Here is an 18,782-nt window from a genome sequence, read left to right on the forward strand (position 1 = left end):
CGTTTAAACATTGCTTCTGAGCTTTCATGCCTCTGCTCCTTGTCTGACTGGACACACAAGGAGACAGTGTTATTTAAAGAACATTTTCATAGCATCATGAGCAAATCTTAACCTGTAACTTGGACCATTGGATCCTCCCAATGCAGCGGGCCGCATTCCTCCAGGCATGTTTGGCTCCATAAATTAGCTCAGTGTCTTTAAGCTGGTAAGTGCCGGTTGTTTCGATTTCCCTCATCACCTTTTCCATCCTTTCAATGTGAGCCTTAGATCCATGCCTGTTAACAAAATGCCTTACACTTGTTATAGTAATACTATGTTTAAAAGGACTGTACAGCCAGGGAAAATGGCTCATTTTCCAAAACAAAGGTAACATACAAGAATACAAGTTTATTCCTGTTACTAAACTTACTTTGGCTGTGGTGTCAGAAATGGAGCAGATGTCCACCAGTCAAAATGTCACAACTTTTGTATTTTGATATAATTTTGACCAAGTCAAGAGATTCCATGATTAGAGAATTGAAAACCTCTCAGAATCAGACACTCCTAAATTGCTGTTTAAAAATCATCTCTCTCCTTCCCTTAACACATATGCTACACCTTTGTGCCATTTCTGTTCCATACCCAATGCAATCAAAGCATTTCCAGGGAAAAAAAATCATTAAAAATCACATTTTTGCCCAATGTATCTCAGGGAAGTAGGTTAATAAATCTCAATCTGATGTCATTAAGATTCCATCAGTTATCAGGAAGTGATGGGACATTCACCGAATGGTCTGTAGCTGGCCTCAGTACCCCTGTTACTTTACAGCACAATTTTTTGAGAATTAATTTAATCATCCAAATTTCCCTGAAAAGTTAGCAAAGTATAATTGCGTGGCAGAAACTTATCACAGAGACACACTGCATGAAGAAATGGAGTGGGGTCAACTTGATCAAGAAGCATGCTAGTCAATGTATACATCATATTTTTTCCAAGAGAAATGTACTTAATAGTTAGAAGGGTAGATAAAAGAGGGTGAAATGGTTTTCTTTAGACAAGGAAAGATGGGGGTAATTTGATAGATGTATATAAAGTGATGAAGGATCTGGAGAAAGTGGAATGTGCGAGGCCCTTGCCATTGATAGAAAGGTCGGGGACCACAGGTTGCAGGTGTAAAGCAAAGGAAAAGTAATGGTGACATGAGGAAAATCTTCTCCCCATAGCGTGTGGCTGGAATCTGGAATGAACTGCCTGCAAATGTGGTGAAGACAGTTCCAAAGGAGTCTTCAAGAGAGAATCGGATGGCGAGGAAACACCTGCAAGTAAGTGAACAAGAGATGAGGCGGTGGAATTGTGAGTTGCCCTCGTAGAGGGGTCTGGTGATTCCAAAGGGGCCTTCAAGAGAGAATTGGATGGCGAGGAAAACTCTGTAAGAAACTGAAGAGTTGAGGGGTTGGAACGAGTGAGTAGGGGTAGAGGGGTGGCATGGACATAATTGTCTGAATGTCCTCCTTTGGTGGAGTAATTATTCAATGATTCCATGATTAATCACAACCACTGAAATTTAATACAGCAATCTTGTAGAAGCTTCTGTGCAAAGTAGGAGTAAATTGAATAATTGCCTTTTGATGGATGTGTAGTACTGGTTGAAAAAGTCTTCTGCCAGTGGAACAAGTTGCTCTTTAGTTCGGGCTTCGCTTGGTTTCCTTAAGTGTTGACTTGGCATCATAATTGATCCCGTGCATATCTGCTCTCTGCACCCAGTTGCCTGTAAGCATAGAACAAGATGAATACCAGAACTATGGAACGCTACACTAAAATGCCCAACCATTGTCTGCAAAAGCCACAACTGGAAGCTTTAAAAAGCTAAGCTTACCACTCTTGAGTTTAGGTGCAACGTATCACTTAAAATGGCGCCTGTTTCCCAGTTCTTTATCTTAATAAAACGGGGAGATTTAGATGGGCTGTCATTTGGCAAATTCTTTGTAGGTGACTCTTCCTGAAATAAATGAAACTAGTGTTTTAATTTAAATCAGAAAGTGTAGAAAATGATACTTTTCAGAAAGGAGTCAATGTAGATGTCTGAATAAACATTTGCTTAGCTTAGTAAAATAATCATTCACATGAATAAACTCCAAACTCTGATCAGGTAGGACGGATGATGGTTTTACCTGAAGAAAGGTCTCGGCCCAAAACAATGAACATCTAATTCATTTCCATAGATGCTACCTGACCTGCTGAGTTTTTCAAGCATTTTGTGTGAGTTGCTTTGGATTTCCAGCATCTGCAGACTTTCTTGTGTTCATGGTTTTATTTTGATGCCCTCCACAAGGTTTGTATCCAGTCAATCCAGAATGAATAATTCATCTGTTGAAATCAATACTGTATCCACTGCTCACGAATTGGCCTCCTCTATTTTGGCGAGCCCGGCCATAGACTTGGGGAACCACTTTGTCGAGCACCTTCACTCTATTCACAAAAAGCAGGATTCCCCCATGTTCAGCCATTTTAATTCCAATCCCCATTCCTATTCTGACATGATAGTCCATGGCCTCTTCTACCGTTCTCCAAGATTTGGCTATTCTCAGGATGGAAGAGCAACACCTCATATTCTGCCTGAGTAGCCTCCAACCTGATTGCATGAACATCAATTTCTTTGACTTTCCCCCTCTTCTTCAGTACCCCATTCTGCTCCACCCTGACCTCTTCTCTTCTTCTCACCTACCTGTCAACCCCCAATACCCCTCCTCCTTCCCTTTCTCCCATGATCCTCTCTCTACTCCTATCGGATTCCTTCTCCAGTCCTTTGCCTTTTCCACCTATCACCTCCCAGATTTTTATTTCATTCTCCCTCCCTCACCCACCCGGCTTCACCTATCACCTGTCAGCTTGTAAGACTTCCCTTCCCCCCACCTTCCCATTCTAGCTTCTTCTCCTTTCATTTCCAGTCCTGACGAAGGGTCTCAGCCCGTAATGTTGACTGGTTACTCATTTCCATAGGCGTTGCCTGACCTGTTGAGTTCCTCCAACATTTTGTGTGCATTTATCAATATCAAGGTAGCATTTTTCAAGAGAGTGCTGTTCTGGAATACTGGTAAAGTCAAAGTTAATGCACATTAAGAGATAAACCAGTGGTTGCAGTGATACTCCTACAAAGGTAGATGTTTATAGCATAGGAAGTCAATCATTCCAGCCTTAGGACATTGAAGCATCTTCAACCCCTTCGTCAATGCTGGGGTCAGCCCACAAGTGTCACCACACAGTCTGGTGCCATCACAGCATGCTCACAATGTTCAGCAGGACAAAACAAGTAGCAACAACAACAGAACAAGACAAGACAACAACACCAAAACAAGCCCCTTTCCCACCCACACAGGCAGGCCCTTCACCCCAGGACAGGCTGTTTCCAGTTTTCCAGACCTTAGCCCCAAACTTGCAGACTCGACCTCCAAGCCTCTAGCTCCAGACTCGCTGACTTCGGTCTTTGACCTTTAGGCTTTCTGTCTCCAGTCTCGCCCAGCTCTGGACTTCAACCTTTGGCTTCGGTTATAATGATTTTACTAGTCCTTTTGAAGCATCTTTCAGTATTGTCACCTGGTTTGGAAACACTTTGCCATGATTTCATCATGACTGAACTTGAAATCAAGACAGCTTTCGGGAAGTACACTCAGAAGAGAGACTGCTTGAGTTTGAGAAAATACAGTACCTCACCATAACTCTCTCAAGGACAAAAATGCTAGCCAAGCCTGTAACAGAAAAGATTGGAATACTTTCCATTTGATTTTTTTTTACAATTTATTCCAGCTGCTAGTATCTGGGAAACTGTACCGCAGCATAAAAGCCAGGACCAACAGGCTCCGGGACAGCTTCTTCCATGAGGCCATCAGACTGATGAACTCACGCTGAATTGAGTGTGCTCTATATTACATTGATTGTACTATTTATTATGAATTATTATAAATTACAATGATTGCACATTACACATCTAGATGGAGACATAATGTAAAGATTTTTACTCCTCATGTATGTGAAGGATGTAAGAAATAAAGTCAATTCAATTCAATTATGAATATTATGATGTTAAAATGTAACATCAGTTACATGGGCTAAATATGCAATATTGTGATAAGTGGATATTGAACCTCTCCCTTGGAAATCTGTTTCATATGTCCTTTGAACATGAAGTGTAACACATTATGAAGCTCTATCACTGATTTAGCACAATCTATACACTGGGGAAAGATTTTTTTCCTTGTGTTTTTTGGAACTGAGCAATTAAATTGTAATTGATAAACAATCGTGCATAACCTGTACAATAAATTAGATCCATTTTTAACACAAGTCATATATTTAAAGTTCATCATTTCATATATCCAGAACCAGTGCTGATTTGAATTCTTTTACCTGCTTTGAAAATGGATTAGGAAGAACTGTCTGCAGATCATTAGGAACTTTTTCATTCTCACTTTGAAGGTGCAGGCACCGCTGGTTTAAGTCCACCATGTCCCTATATGTGAACATTGCTCTGATTAGTTCAGTGATTAAAAAAGAGTCTTACAGCATATTTTTGTTTCATCATTGTTATATAACAGCAATAAATAAGCGGTGGGTTTTGGAAATGGAGTCACAGCCATTATTAAACTGCCTGTAAGCTACTGGTGATTAAGAGAAACTTTCTAGGTAATTATCCCATTCATCAGGGATTTCTACATGAGAACAATTTTTAGGAATTATTATTATCAATAATGGTGTCAAATGAATAATAAGTCAATTCACAGTTGTGACACCAAACCTATTTGAAAGAACACACTGTAGATAAATATAAATCATTTCATTATCATTGAATAATCCCATTTTCTGTTTTTAAAAAAAGCTTATTAATGAGACTGGATTTTTAATGGGCTGAGCTATGTTGATCAGACTCATCAGAAATAGTATCCAGCTATATATATGAACAGAGACACAAGAGACTGCAGGTGCTGGGGTCTGGAGCAAAACACACCTGCATGGCACTGAACGTTCTGACTCTGTACACAACAGACAGAACAGCCTTCCAGCACATAGCCATAACATTAGATTAGATTAGATTCAACTTCATTGTCATTGTGCTGAGTACAGATACAAAGCCAATGAATTGCAATTAACATCTAACCAGAAATGCAAAGAATAATGTTATTTACAAAATAACTGCGATTAAAAAGTAAGTGCTACAGCACACAAATATAAAAGTACTGAGACAGTACAATACGGGTGCAATACAGCTTAGCGCTGTGATGTGAGGTTCAGCAGGGTCACAGCCTCAGGGAAGAAGCCCTTCCTGTGCCTGCTGGTGCGGGAGCGGAGGCTCCTGTAGTGCCTACTGGATGGGAGGAGAGTAAAAAGTCCATGGTTAGGGTGAGATGCATCTTTGATAATGTTTCTTGCCCTGCTCAGGCAGCGTTTATGGTAGATGTTCTCAATTGTGGGCAACTGGGTGCCGATAATCCGCTGGGCAGTTTTCACCACACGCTGGAGTGCTTTGCAGTCTGATATGGGACAATTGCCATACCACACTGAGATGCAGTTGGTGAGTATGTTCTCAATGGTACAGTGGTAAAAGTCTGTCAGTATCCTGGGACAGAGGTGAGCTTTATTGATGCTCCACAGGAAATAAAGACTCTGTTGCGCCTTTTTGATCAGGATGGAGGAGTTCAGGGACCAGGTGAGATCCTTGGAAATGTGGACACCAAGGAATGTGAAACTTGATATGCACTCCACTGCCGCTCCATTGATGTAGATGGGGATGTGAGTGTGGCTTCTAGCATGCCTGAAGTCCACAATGATCTCCTTGGTCTTCTGGGTGTTAAGGGCCAGGTTGTTGTCGGCACACCACGTGGCCAGGTGCTGGACCTCGTCCACACCTAGAATAATCCACTGATTTTTGATATTAGACATATTTCAAATTCCATAGATGTCACATTGTTCAATCCTGATATTCACTTTCCTGTGGGCAAACTCAATAAATCTAAGAACCATAATAGAAAAAAATGAAAAAACTGCACCGATAGGGTAGACAACCAGAGTGCAAAAGACAATGAACTGTGCAAATACAAAAAGAAAGAAAATAAAAGAAATAACAATAATAATAAAGGACTAAAGGAACAATAAATATCCAGAACATGAGATGAAGAGTCCTTGAAAGTGGGTCCATAAGTTGTTGGAACATTTCAGTGATGGGGCAAGTGAAGTTGAGTGACATTATCCCCTTTGGTTTAGGAGTCTGACGGTGAGGGGTAGTAACTGTTACTGAACCTGGTGCTGTGAGTCCTATGGCTTCTATACCTTCTTCCTGATGACAGCGACATTACCATGTGATAAGTGTATGACTTGCTTCAAGTAAATATAAACTTAGACACACATTCCAGCTCTCTTGTTTCACTTCCAGTTAGTTTAATGTTCTCAAGTTACAAAACGCTTGTGTGGCGACAAAACATTTTGATTGAACCAAAGATGACAGGCAGCGAGACGTTCAAGTTTTTAAAAAATGCAGTGAGAATTGTTGAGTTCAAAAAAAAAAAGCTGCTCCACTTATATTCTTTGGAAGAGAAGACATGTTCAGTTAAATAAAGGCAGAAAACAGAAGAATTCATGGGCCCATAAACAATGTGTACCTTGGGATAATAATCAAATGGGTTTCATAAGCAGGATCAAAAGGTAGCATATGTGACTGAGTTGAAGAGATTGTCTCAGCATTGTCAGTTCAGTAATGGGCTCAATGATGCACTGAGAGATCATTCAGTTTGTGGAATCTTACAAGAAAGTGTTCAAAATGGCTCCTAACTGAAGTACAGATTACATTTAAAACAGCAGTTGAAATAGCTGTATCAATGGAAACAGCAGTCAGAAATGCAATGGGGTTAGCAATGGAAGTGAGTGTGAAGAAAATTGCAATGTCTAAACAGAAACTGGCCTGGCCAAATTGTGTTACCATTGTGGCAGGGGCACACCTACATCAGCCCAGTGCAGATTTAAAGGAGAAACCTGCAGAAAATGCAACAAAGTGGGACACATACAAAGAGCATGTCGGGCAGACAAAAATAAATAGACTGCACAGGCAAGAGAAGAGAAAAAGATAAAAAGTCAAGTTGCAGTTTCAAAAACAGCAATAATCAGCATGCTGCTGAGGAAGAATCTACTAATGGTGAGAGTGATGCAGGCCTGAGCAGCCTTGAGATTTTCAACATGAGAACTAACAATAGACAATCAATATGGCTTACTCCGGAAGTAAGTGGCAAATTAACTAAAATGGAATTGGACACTAGCTTGGCTGTTTCAGTCCTTCCACAAAATGAGCTTGAACAGCATTTAAAAGTTACTGTAGATAATGAACTAAGAATTTACGCTGAAGAAAAGAAAATTCCTCTGGGAATCACATTTGTAACAGTGAAATACAACAACCAAAAAGCCACATTGAGCTTGTCTGTGGAAAAAATAGGAGGTCTAGCATTGCGGCAGCACGACTGGCTGAGGTAACTACAACTTGATTGGAAATTCATCCACCATTTGCATGTCACACACCTTGCATAGAATCAACTGAAAGCAAATTAATTAAAGTACTGTATGCCACATATGTCTCCATTCTGTAGGCCATGAACCATTGCCTAACAGAGGGTAAACAGGTGTTGGTGCCAACCTCTATGCCTCTGGTTGGAAAGCATATTGGACCAGGGAAGGACCATGGTGCCCAGAGGAATCAAGAAAGTAGCCATCTACACAAATGTAGACTAGTATTCTTGACTCTCTTGTTTTACTTCCAATTAGTTTAATTTTTTAGAATTACAAAACATAACAAGGGGGTGTATGTAGCTCACAGAACGTTACTGGCTTACCGACGCCGTTTTGGAAATTTTCTTAATAAAACTGTGATATTCAGATGCACTTAAAAAACTATTCCAGGGCATTTATGAAATTAAAAGTAATAAAAGGTAGAGGAGAAAAGGTCTAGGATTAAACTATAAATGCAATAATGAGCACCTAAAATACTAACAATTAAAAACATTAGAATGTAAAAAAATGAAATTTTACCTTTTCCCTCACGGGTTCCAATACCATTCAGATGCAATAGACCAGCCTATAAAGCTGACGGGTCAGGTGCAAAGTGTAGCTGTGCTCTCTCTCCAGCACAGTTATGCTCTACCACCAGACCAAATAGGGAATTCAGAGGAGCAGCAGATGTGCTAGTACATGACAACCAACCCTTTATACTTGCTTGAACTAGTACATGCAAGTATGCAAGACAAACTGAACTGTCGGTGTCCTGCGGCTTGAGTTGATGAGGCTTAGGTTCTTACTCACAATCCATTATGTTCTGCTTTCTATCTCAGTTCACCAGAAACACAAGTAGTTGTGCATGTACCAAAACAACACATACGTACACGTACACGCACACGCACACACACGCAGACACAATGCTGCAGGAACTTACCAAGTCCGGCAGCATGTACGAAGGTGAATAAACAGCTGACATTTTGGAACTGAGATGCTGAAGAGTCTCAGCCCATAAAGTTGACTGTCTATTCTCATCCATGGATGCTGCTTGTCCAGCTGAGAAGAATTCCTTAGAATTTTTTGTTTACAGTGTGTATTGAGATAAGCCAGTTGGGACAATGCAATTGTGAGCTAGTTTACCAGTGTTATTGATCATACAGCTGATGACCAACAAGCAGCCAAGAGCATAAAAGAAATCTTACTAAAGTACGGGATCATTCTTGGGTAAATAATGTGCCAGTAGGTCTGGGAATGAGCAATAAATTCTGGCCTTACCCACGATACCCACATTCCAAGAAGTAAATAAAAATATCAATTAACCTTTGCAACTGAAACAATCATATTTCTGTACGCAATGCAAATTAAATGATAATGGCTTGCTTTGATTTCAAATCAACTGCTTTGAATTAGATCCAGTTTATTTTTGGAAATCATTGCTATGTTATCAAGAACCAAGTAAATGACGAATATCCAATAAAGTCTGTTCATGTGTGACCAAAGTTTTCTTGGAGAAGACTAATAAGGAATGAGCTTCCATCAAAGTATTGAAATAAGAACGAAGACTGACAAAATGTGGAAGGCTGAACAACTATGGGATTTATAAATATATGTAAACATATAAATGCATTAACCCAGGGACCTTCCTGATTGGACCCAAGAAATAGTGAAGGTAAATGGTTCTGAGCCTCTATGGAAAGTATGGAAAGGAATAATATAAAACTTCCATTTCAAGGAGAGGCTGCAAAAGATGTGATTGATGAAGGGATGATAAGTGCCTTTTATTTCCACTGTGGATATGTGAAGCAATTGGAAAATGTACCACAAGGTAGCTAAGAAGAGAATTGCTTCCACATTGAGTTGGTATAAAATCTTTCATTAATTAAGCAAAGTAATTTTACCTGAATCATCATCAATAAACATCCTTTGTGCTTATGTGGAACCTGTCTTCACATACAATGTATTGACTATTGTACATGTGGGTATATTGCAATTGGGGAGACAGGCCAGTAAATTAGCATGGACCCTCTCTCTCTGCTCACCTTAATCTCCCCCTCTCCGCCTCACTCTGTCCTTCTCTATCTCACTCTCCCCCCTCCTGCCCCAACCAACTTTCTCCTCTCGAGCAACACATCTTTGTCACACATCTTAACTTCAAGTGTCATTAATAAAAGTTGGGGTCATTGTTAATTGTATCCCTGTAAACCTGTAGGATTAGTGTTGGGGCTTCAACTATTTACAATGCTCAACCCAAAAAGGACATGCTTATCCTAACTATTTTATATCAAGAAACTATTGTCTACATAAGCTGCTACATAATTATGAATTTTAATCATTTTTCTGTAGAACTAAATGAAATACCCAGTGGAAATCCAAATATATTGTATCCACTGGTTCCTTTTAATCACCCTACTAGTTAATGTATATCCTTAAAGATCTCCAATAAAGTTATCCAAACACAATTTCCATTTCATAAAACAATTGTGACTCTGCCTAATCTTGTTATTGATACCATTCCACTTTATTATTTCCATTTTAATGAACCCCAGCATTTTCATGACAACACATTTTTAGGCAAATCTTTCCTTCTACCTTCTTTAAATGATATCTCCTGAAATGAGCAGTTTTGCCCTCATGCCACTTTAAATAGTTTTGCCTGTTTCATTCTAATTTAAATGTAATTGCATTTTTGTTTGGAAGGCATTTTAATAGTCTCCCATGACTCCTGCTCAGCAACTTCAGCTTTGTTTTGATGACAGTTTAATAACTTCAGAAGCTGTTCAAGTTCTTCTAGTTCCACCCATTTTGATTGGTCTCAAACTGTTTCCTGACAGATGTTGCAAATTCTCCACTATTGCCCAACCTTGCCTCCTGCAAAGTTCACATTAGAGTGGAGCTAATTTTTAGAATTAATGAGAAGCTATTCAGTGTACAGTGACAACACCCCAGAATAAAGTTCACGGAGAAACCAGTAGACATGCCGAGTACACAGTTGACACTTGTGTTAGCAATCTTAAAGGCAAAACTCTCAGATGTTGTTGACTCATTCACCAAAGCATTCAAGAGGATGACCCTTAACATCACAAGACTAAGGTCTGCTGCCAATCTGTCAATAATTGTTCACCATTGGTCTTCCCATATTCTGCAAGCCAACTCTCTATAAAGTCAGACAATGTCTTCAACATATCAGCACAATCGCTGGTCAACTGAGGAAGAGGGTATTAGAAGCATAGATTCTTAAAGCTGGCCCTCTGAAATGACTCTGAGATCTTGACTACCTACAACAGGTATCTCAAGGCACTGGGAAAAATGCATCACTGTTGTATCCACAAACTCTTCAAAATTCACTGGAATGACAACCAATTTCAATGTCCTTTTCATGGCCAACATCCCCATCTTTGAGGGCATTGTCACACTCATTCAGCTACGTTGAAGTTGGATGTGTTGATCACATGCCCAGCTCTAGACTCCTAAAACAGACATTCTGAGCTCTCATCTGGGAGGAGATTACCAGGCAGGCAGAAGAAAATATTCAAAAAATTTTTCCATCCTGCCGAATGGTCTCGGCCCGAAACGTCAACTGTATTTTTTGTTCATAGCTGCTGCCTGGTCTGCTGCGTTCCTCCAGCATTTTGTGCGCACTGCTTGGATTTCCAGCATCTGCAGATTTTCTCTTGGTCAAGAATTTAAGATCTTATTCTTGAGAAGTTGCAACTCCCACCAACCAACCATCTTCCATCCCATCACATGGCCCACAGTTCCAAAAATGGCATCATTAGTCATCCAAGAACCCTCAAAACCCTCAAAAAAGAGTGAAAGCAAGTCAGATTTGGAATTAGAATCAGGGTTATTATCACTGACATACGCTGTCCTACGGCTGTAGTACAGTGCAATACATAAAAAATACTATAAGCTGCAATAAAGAATAGTTCAAGTTTTTATTTTGGAATTCAAATATTGCAATATTTTTCTGTTAGGTGTTACAGTGAAAGCTATCCTGCAGCACAAGCTCTGGTATGATAGGCCCCTGACATGCTGAGATAGTGCAGGAACTGGTCTGAAGTAACCCTGTGGTAGTCAGAGAACTAGTGCCGAGATCTGTACTGGTCTTCTCATTACTTACCATAATGAAGGAAACTCCTTGCCAGATGAGGTGCTTGGTGTGGGTCTGCTTTCAACATTTAATTTTCAATAGGTACGTGGATGGGAGGGGTATGGATGGCTAGGGTCCAGGTGCAGGTCAATAGGATTTGGCAGAATAATCGTGTGGCACAAGTGGCCTCACTCTGTGCTGTGTGGTCTATCACTCTATGACCAACGGCACAGCAAGAAGTTAAAGACAATGAATGAGGACAATTCAGACAGCCTCTTTCTACCCTGCATCTCTAAGAGGAACTCACATGTGATACCAATAAATTCAAGTTCTCACTTACACATTTCTGCACTCTATCTCAATAGATAGATAGATAGATAGATAGATAGATAGATAGATAGATAGATAGATAGATAGATAGATAGATAGATAGATAGATAGATAGATAGATAGATAGATAGATAGATAGATAGATAGATAGATAGATAGATAGATAGATAACTTTGACCAGTTTAGATGTGGAAGATAGTATTCAGGATATTGCATGGGACCACTAAAAAGGAGAAAGCAACAGGTGTGCTCTCACACAACCTGGTGACCTGGTCATTGTCAACTGAACCCCACCCATACAACATCTTTCCACAAGCCTCTGGAAATGTTTTTTCTTACTTAATCTCTTTTTTTATAATAGAACCAGAATAGAAAAGAGAAATATTTGGCAACATTTTAATGCTTGTCTACCTGTCCAACTGGAGTCCAGCATCATATTTCTTTTCCTGACCTGCTGAGTTTGCTCCAGCATTTTGTGTGTGTTGCTTTGGATTTCCAGCATCTGCAGAATTCCTCGTGTTTATCATATTTCTTTAGCTTCAGTAGATCTAATATGGGTTCAATTGCTTTACGAAGTTCATCGTTCTCAGTTTTATTGTTTCTCTTCAAGTTGCTAGTGTTGGCACAGGGATCATCTCCTTTCAAAGCATTAATAATAGCTGAAGACATCATTTCAATTGGGGGACTATGCTTCTCTGGAATCTCATGTCCCATGTCACTGTGGTTGGGTTAAATATATCACTAAGCTTTTTGTCTTCAGTTTAAAAGTTGTCACTGTCCTGACCACCATCAATGGGAGAGTTGCTCAGTTGCCAACATTTTTGTAACATGTACAGTTTTTGGTGTTCCATCACTCATGAAGGTTGTCTCCAGGTGAGTAAAGAAGCCTGGGGTTATGTTCTTCAGCATCTCCGGAGCACGTTCATAGGTCATGTCAGCAAGCAGCTTGACAATGGCAGCCACAAAGATATCTCCAACCTGAAGCAAACCACTGTCCTTTGTTGTTCCACCATGAATTAGATCAGAGTTGACAACAGGAGTCTTACACATACTAAAAATCCAGCTCCACCAACTGTAAGCTCAAAGAGCTTGAATATGATGTTTAGTTCCAGCTGCTGACAGTGAAACTCATTTGGCTCCACAATGCATGTGTTTCTCGCTGAATATCCAATTATTGAATCTCCACTTTGATAGAGCTTAAATCCAAAATAACCTGTTTTTCCAATGCTTAGTGGGGTCTCTTACCAACTTAAAGAAACACAGTGTTGGGTGAAGGAATCACAATAGTAAAGAACATCGCTGTAATAAAAAGAGTAATTTTCATTTCTTAATTCATTTTAGTAACTCCGCCTGGCAAATCCAGTGATGCAATATCATTAAGTGAAAGACTGGATCAATTTCAATTATATTTGTAGAAAATCAAAAAAACACAGGATAAGATGTTAATTTCCCTTGTGCACTTGCTCAAGACTGCCTTGATGTTGGGAGTGGCACAGGGTTGACACACAGGTGTTTTCAAGTGGGCACCCCCCCCCCCTTCCTCGCTGTTCCATCTTAGCCTATACGTCTCTGGAAGGCTCGACAATGACTTCTGGCATCCATCCCCCATTGTGTCCTCCCACTCTCTTGATGCTATCTTGGAGCCCAGGAGGGGTCTTTTTGTTCGATCCGAAGCCAGTGGCTGCTCCTTTCCACCAACTCTGATGTGGCTCTGAAGGTTTGCCGTAGAGTCTGCCCATGGATCCCTAGCCGCTGCAGCAGTTTGGTGGTGGATGTGGTTATAAATCCCCTCCAACCCACTTCCACAGGACAAACTTTGGTTTTCCAGCTCCAGTGCCGAGTTTCAGCTGCCAGATCTGCATAGCATAGCCTCTTGTGTTCATATGCTTCAGCCACTGAATCCTCCCACAGGCCTGTGAGTTCCATGATGTAGGTGATCTGTAATGAGTTGGACCAGAGAACCAAGTCTGGCCTGTGGTTGGTGGTAGCAATTTCCAGAGGAAGGGTGAGTTGTTTATTGACATCCACCACCATTTCCCATTCACAGGCCAAGTTCATTGGTCCTGTTTCTGGCTTAGGAGGGAGATTAGTTGGTCTTTTTCCTCCGTTCCAGATGAATGCTACTGGTGTCAGAGCGTTAGTCGCTCTTTGGGGGCAGGGAGTTGGTTGCTATCCTCTTGTTCCCAACTGGTGCTGCCAGACTCTTCAAGACCTAGTTGTGAAGCCACTTGTATCTGCTTGTGTGAGGCTGGTTTTGCAGCTTGCCAGGATATGCTTGAGGGTTCCCAGAATTGGGCACAGGGCACAGGTCACCGTACCACTGGTGGAGGTTTTCTTTGGTGAGGGAAGCACATCATATGTAGCTCTGAGGAGAAAGCTAAATCTGCTTGGGTGACCTTGGTTCCAGAGTGTTGCTTCAGCAGGTTGGACTCTTTTCTCCTTACCTCCACTACTTAAGGTAGTTTGTTGGAAGTGACATGTAGCATTGACTGAGATTGGGTCCGGTGTAGACCTGTCAATTTAGGGTCACGACTCACATGTTATCATGGAACAAATGTGGAGAACTAAATGTTCGAAGGGAGTGCCACAGTCCTTACCGGTTAATGGAATCCAAGGCTTTAGTGAAGGTAAGAAAGGACATGCACATTGTTTGGTGCTACTAGCTTCAATTCTCCTGGAGTATTGCATGGTGTAGATTAGGTCTAATGTACCTCTAGCTGCAGAATCTATGCTGCAAATCCAGGAGAAAACCTTTGCCAATGGGAGCAAGCAACTGAGGGGGAGACCAGTGCTGAATTTTGTTCTGCATTTTTTAAACAAAATGTATCCTCCAGGTGAGATTATGGAGACTGTAGTCCAAAGTAAGTTTGGTTGCTGCTTTGGTCTCTTCCCTTCCACATTGTTATAAAAATATTATTGTCTTCCTTGATTTGATCTGCCAATATTTGTACATATATTTACGTAATTTTCCTTAAAATTTCACACCATCAGCTTCTATGCTTCCCTATTCATTCATTCTAAAGTGATGAGCTGTTGGTAAATATTAGAAATTTCCTCTTTTTTGTCTTTTTGTGTTGTGTTTCCTGATATTTGAGAATTTCACTTTTTTGACAATTGGGAACATATTAGTCCAAGCCCTTAGATTATTATTAAATATCAACTACTGCAGTCTTATTGTTTAACCTTCGTGTAGCAGACTCCTCCATCAGGTTAGAACTTCAGTACAAACTGTTCATATTGTTCTTATTACAAGGCACTAAGCCTTGAGAGCTCAAAATTGAATTCAATAATCTCACATCATCAGCTAAACCAGTTTCTGTCAACTGGCTGAAGAACAAAAGAATGCTGAAGGCTGAAAGCCCCAAGGGCTTGGAAGATCTGATTTTGCAGGGCAAAATCTCATGTTTGTGTTGGTGTGGCCTGCTGTCTCTACCTCCTTCTCTGTATGATTTGCACAACTTGATTTTTTAAAACATTTTCTGTTTTAGTTTTACAGATCTACAGCATCTCCAGATAATTGTTTTCCGATTTTAGGCCAGCTGCCCAGCTGTTGAAGTTTACCAGTGTGCAGTTCTTTCATATTTCCACTGTGTCCTGTATCTCATAATTTCAGCAACTTCTGTTTTTGTCTTTTTTGTCTTCTCTTTCCTCTCTGTACACTTTCTCCAAGTGGCCACTACCAAAGCTACAGGTGCCTCTTTGATGACGTGATTTCAATTCAATCACATACACTCAGAGGCCACTTTATGAGGTACACCTGTCCAACTGCTTGCTAGTGCAAATATCTAATCAGCCAATCATGCGACAGCAATTCAATGCATCAAAGCATGCAGATACGGCCAAGAAGTTCAGCTGTTTTTCAGACCAAACATCAGAATAGGGAAAAAAATGAGATCTAAGTGTCTTCGACCATGGAATGATTCTTGGTGTCAGAAGGAGTGGTTTGAGTATTTCAGAAACTGCTGATCTCCTCGGATCTTGATGCACAAGAGTCTCTAGAGTTTACAGAGAATGTTGCGAGAAATGAAAAAAAATCATCCAGTGAGCAACAGTTTTATGGGCAAAAACACCTTGTAAATGAGAGAAATCGGAGGAAAATGGCCAGACTGGTTCAAGCCGACAGGAAGCCAACAGTAACTCAAATAAATACGCATTACAACAGTGGTCTGCAGAAGATCAACTCTGAACCCACAACCTTGAAGTGGATGGGCTTCAGCAGCAGAAGACCATGAACATACTTTGTGGTCACTTTATTAAGTACGGGAGACTCATAATGAAGTGGCCACCGAGTGTAAATGCTTTTTGTTCTGTCCATTCTCCTTGTTTTCCACAAGTTAGAAACTACCTGAAACATTAACACTGCTGCTCTCTTTACAGTCTGTAATCTCGGTATTATATCAAGTGTTCAGCAGCCTCTGTGCTTGTTTCTTGGATATCTTCAGGCAGCTTTTCCATTTCATCTCTGTGTGGTGAAACTGCACAGTTCTTTGCTGGGAAGTCATTAGCAGACACGTTAGAGGCATTTAAGCAGCTCTGAGATAGGCAACTGGATGACAGAAAAATGGAGGGCTATATAGGGAGGGAAGGGTTAGATTGATCTTGGAGTAGGTTAAAAGGTCGGCATATCACCGGCTGAAGGGCCTCTATTGTGCTGTAATATTCTGTGAAGTGTTAACTCTGGTTCTGTCTCTATAGATGCTGCCTGACCCACTGAGCTTCTCCACTTCTTATGCATTGCTCCAGCATTTCCTGTATTTAAGCATTTTTACCCCAGTCTTTATTCTTTCCCTAAAGCATCTCACAACAAACCAAAGTCTTCACACCGCATACGATTGCCACAGATCAAGATTCCCAAGATCATTCTCTAAAACTACGTCCAGTAGCATGCCCTCTCTTGGGCTTACTAAACACTGATGAAGTGTTTTCACAAATACATTTCAGGTGATCTGTGACATTATTAATGTTAGGATAGAATTCGCTCAGCTGTCCCTACTCCAGCTCCCACCAGCCTTTAGGTAAAGGAGGGAGTGTGGATTAATACTTCTCCTGAATCTCTACTGGACCAATACATAAAATCTGAGGCTACAACAGCAGCGTGGATATTGCTAGAGCATGTGATCCGCCCTTTCTTTTTAAATTTTTTTATTAGTTTTTCAAAACATTTTACAAAATTAAAAACCCCAAATCCCAACGAGGAGCATTAATACAGTGCAAGATTAAGCCTACAATAACAATATGCTACAAAGGAAGAGAATTTAACAAAAAAAGCACCTAAATTAAAGACAAGTGAGCTTAGCGTCCTCCCCAAGCCCCACAACACAAGAAAAAAACAACAACTCCAGACCAACCACCACACAGTATAAAGAGTATAAGTCCGGACAGTCAAACTCCCAGACTGTGAATACACTTAGCAACAGAGGATAATAATGCCTACTACCAGAAAAAAAAAGGGAGCTGAAAGCAAGGGACCGAAAAGAGAAAAAAAGAGGAAAAAAAAACCCTAGTCAAGAGGAAGGTTATGAAAGTACTCGATAAAAAGTCCCCAGACCTTATGGATCTTTAGATCCGAGTTAAGAACCGATTGAATAGCTAAGGCAGATTTAGTAGGTGATCTGGTAACAGAGGACGATCGGTCCAGTTTAGGATCCAACCAACAGTTGAAGTCACCACCCAGTATAAGAGAGTATGAGTTTAAGTCTGGTAGTGAGGAAAAAAACCGTTCAAAAAAATTAACATCATCAAAGTTGGGGGCATACAGGTTTGCTAGTGCAACTTTAGTGTTATATAGTTTACCAGAAACAATAGTAAAACAGCCATTTGTATCAGATATTTTATTATGGAGTTCAAAAGGAATATTTGAGTTAATAAGAATGGAGACTCCCCTAGCTTTAGCGGCAAAGGATGAATGAAAATGCTGACCCGCCCACTTTGACAGAAGCCAGGAGTTATCAAAACAACGAATATGAGTTTCTTGAAGGAAAGCAATGTCAGCTTTGAGTTGTTTGATATGTGAGAATACCTTCCTCCTTTTAACAGGGTGATTCAATCCCTTTACATTCCAGCTCACGAATTTAAGTGCACTAGCCATTATCAATTACTAATGCATAAAAGGCAGCAGGCATATAAAAAGTCAAGCAGTACAATAGCAGTCTGGGAGCAGAGATGTAAACATAGATTCGTGAAATCAAAACATATACATGTCCTGAGCAATAAAGAGAAACAATAAATACGGTGAGTGATGTTGGAACTGGAAAATCCACCCCACCCACACAACCCAAAACTAGACGGCTACCAAAACAAGTAGCTAGCTCTACCAAAAAAATTAACCCAAATACAACTTCCAGATCTGTGTCATTAACAACAGTTCTGTATAAATACTATAGCAAATAGTAACTAGTTTATGCACTAGAAAACATAACTACAGATTAGAACACCTTCTGCAGAAATATAAAACTTAATACAGAGAAAATTGGAAGAAAACCAAAACTAACCTACCCACAAAAAATTATAGAGGAATAAAGTAAGAGAAAGGGAAAAAAAGGGTAAAAATAAGGAGAGGAAGGGGAAAATTATAAATTCAAGATGAGTATTTATCAACCATTTACAGAGAGGAGAGAAAAAAATTCAGAGATTAGAAAAAAGGGTGAAGAAAAGAAGAATAAATAAATAAATAAATATTAAAAAGAGGAAAAATAAATCAGCAATTAAACTGTGAACCAACAAACAGGGAGGCCTTCACTAAAGACTTCGAACCTCCAAAACAAGTTAGAGTCAGTTGTAGAACTCTGTAGATAAAGTTATACAAGAATAAAAATAGATTACACACACAACAAATCCCGGGAGAGATTGTCAACA

General features: G+C 40.1%; 1 protein-coding gene across 4 annotated transcripts in view; it reads right to left on the reverse strand.

The window, feature by feature from the left end:
• nos1 (nitric oxide synthase 1 (neuronal)) overlaps window positions 1-18,782 on the reverse strand; it is a 95,577-nt gene that overhangs the window by 59,221 nt on the left and 17,574 nt on the right. For all 4 annotated transcript variants that reach the window (XM_073065457.1, XM_073065459.1, XM_073065458.1 and 1 more), the window contains exons 2-5: window positions 4,385-4,487; window positions 1,857-1,979; window positions 1,603-1,748; window positions 113-275 (exon numbers count right to left, since the gene is read on the reverse strand). In XM_073065457.1, the coding sequence (XP_072921558.1) occupies window positions 113-275; window positions 1,603-1,748; window positions 1,857-1,979; window positions 4,385-4,483 (531 nt within the window). In that variant the 5' untranslated portion in view covers window positions 4,484-4,487. The remainder of the gene's footprint in view (window positions 1-112; window positions 276-1,602; window positions 1,749-1,856; window positions 1,980-4,384; window positions 4,488-18,782) is intronic.

Source organism: Hemitrygon akajei, chromosome 14 (assembly GCF_048418815.1).
Source record: "Hemitrygon akajei chromosome 14, sHemAka1.3, whole genome shotgun sequence".
Taxonomy (NCBI): Eukaryota; Metazoa; Chordata; class Chondrichthyes; order Myliobatiformes; family Dasyatidae; genus Hemitrygon; species Hemitrygon akajei.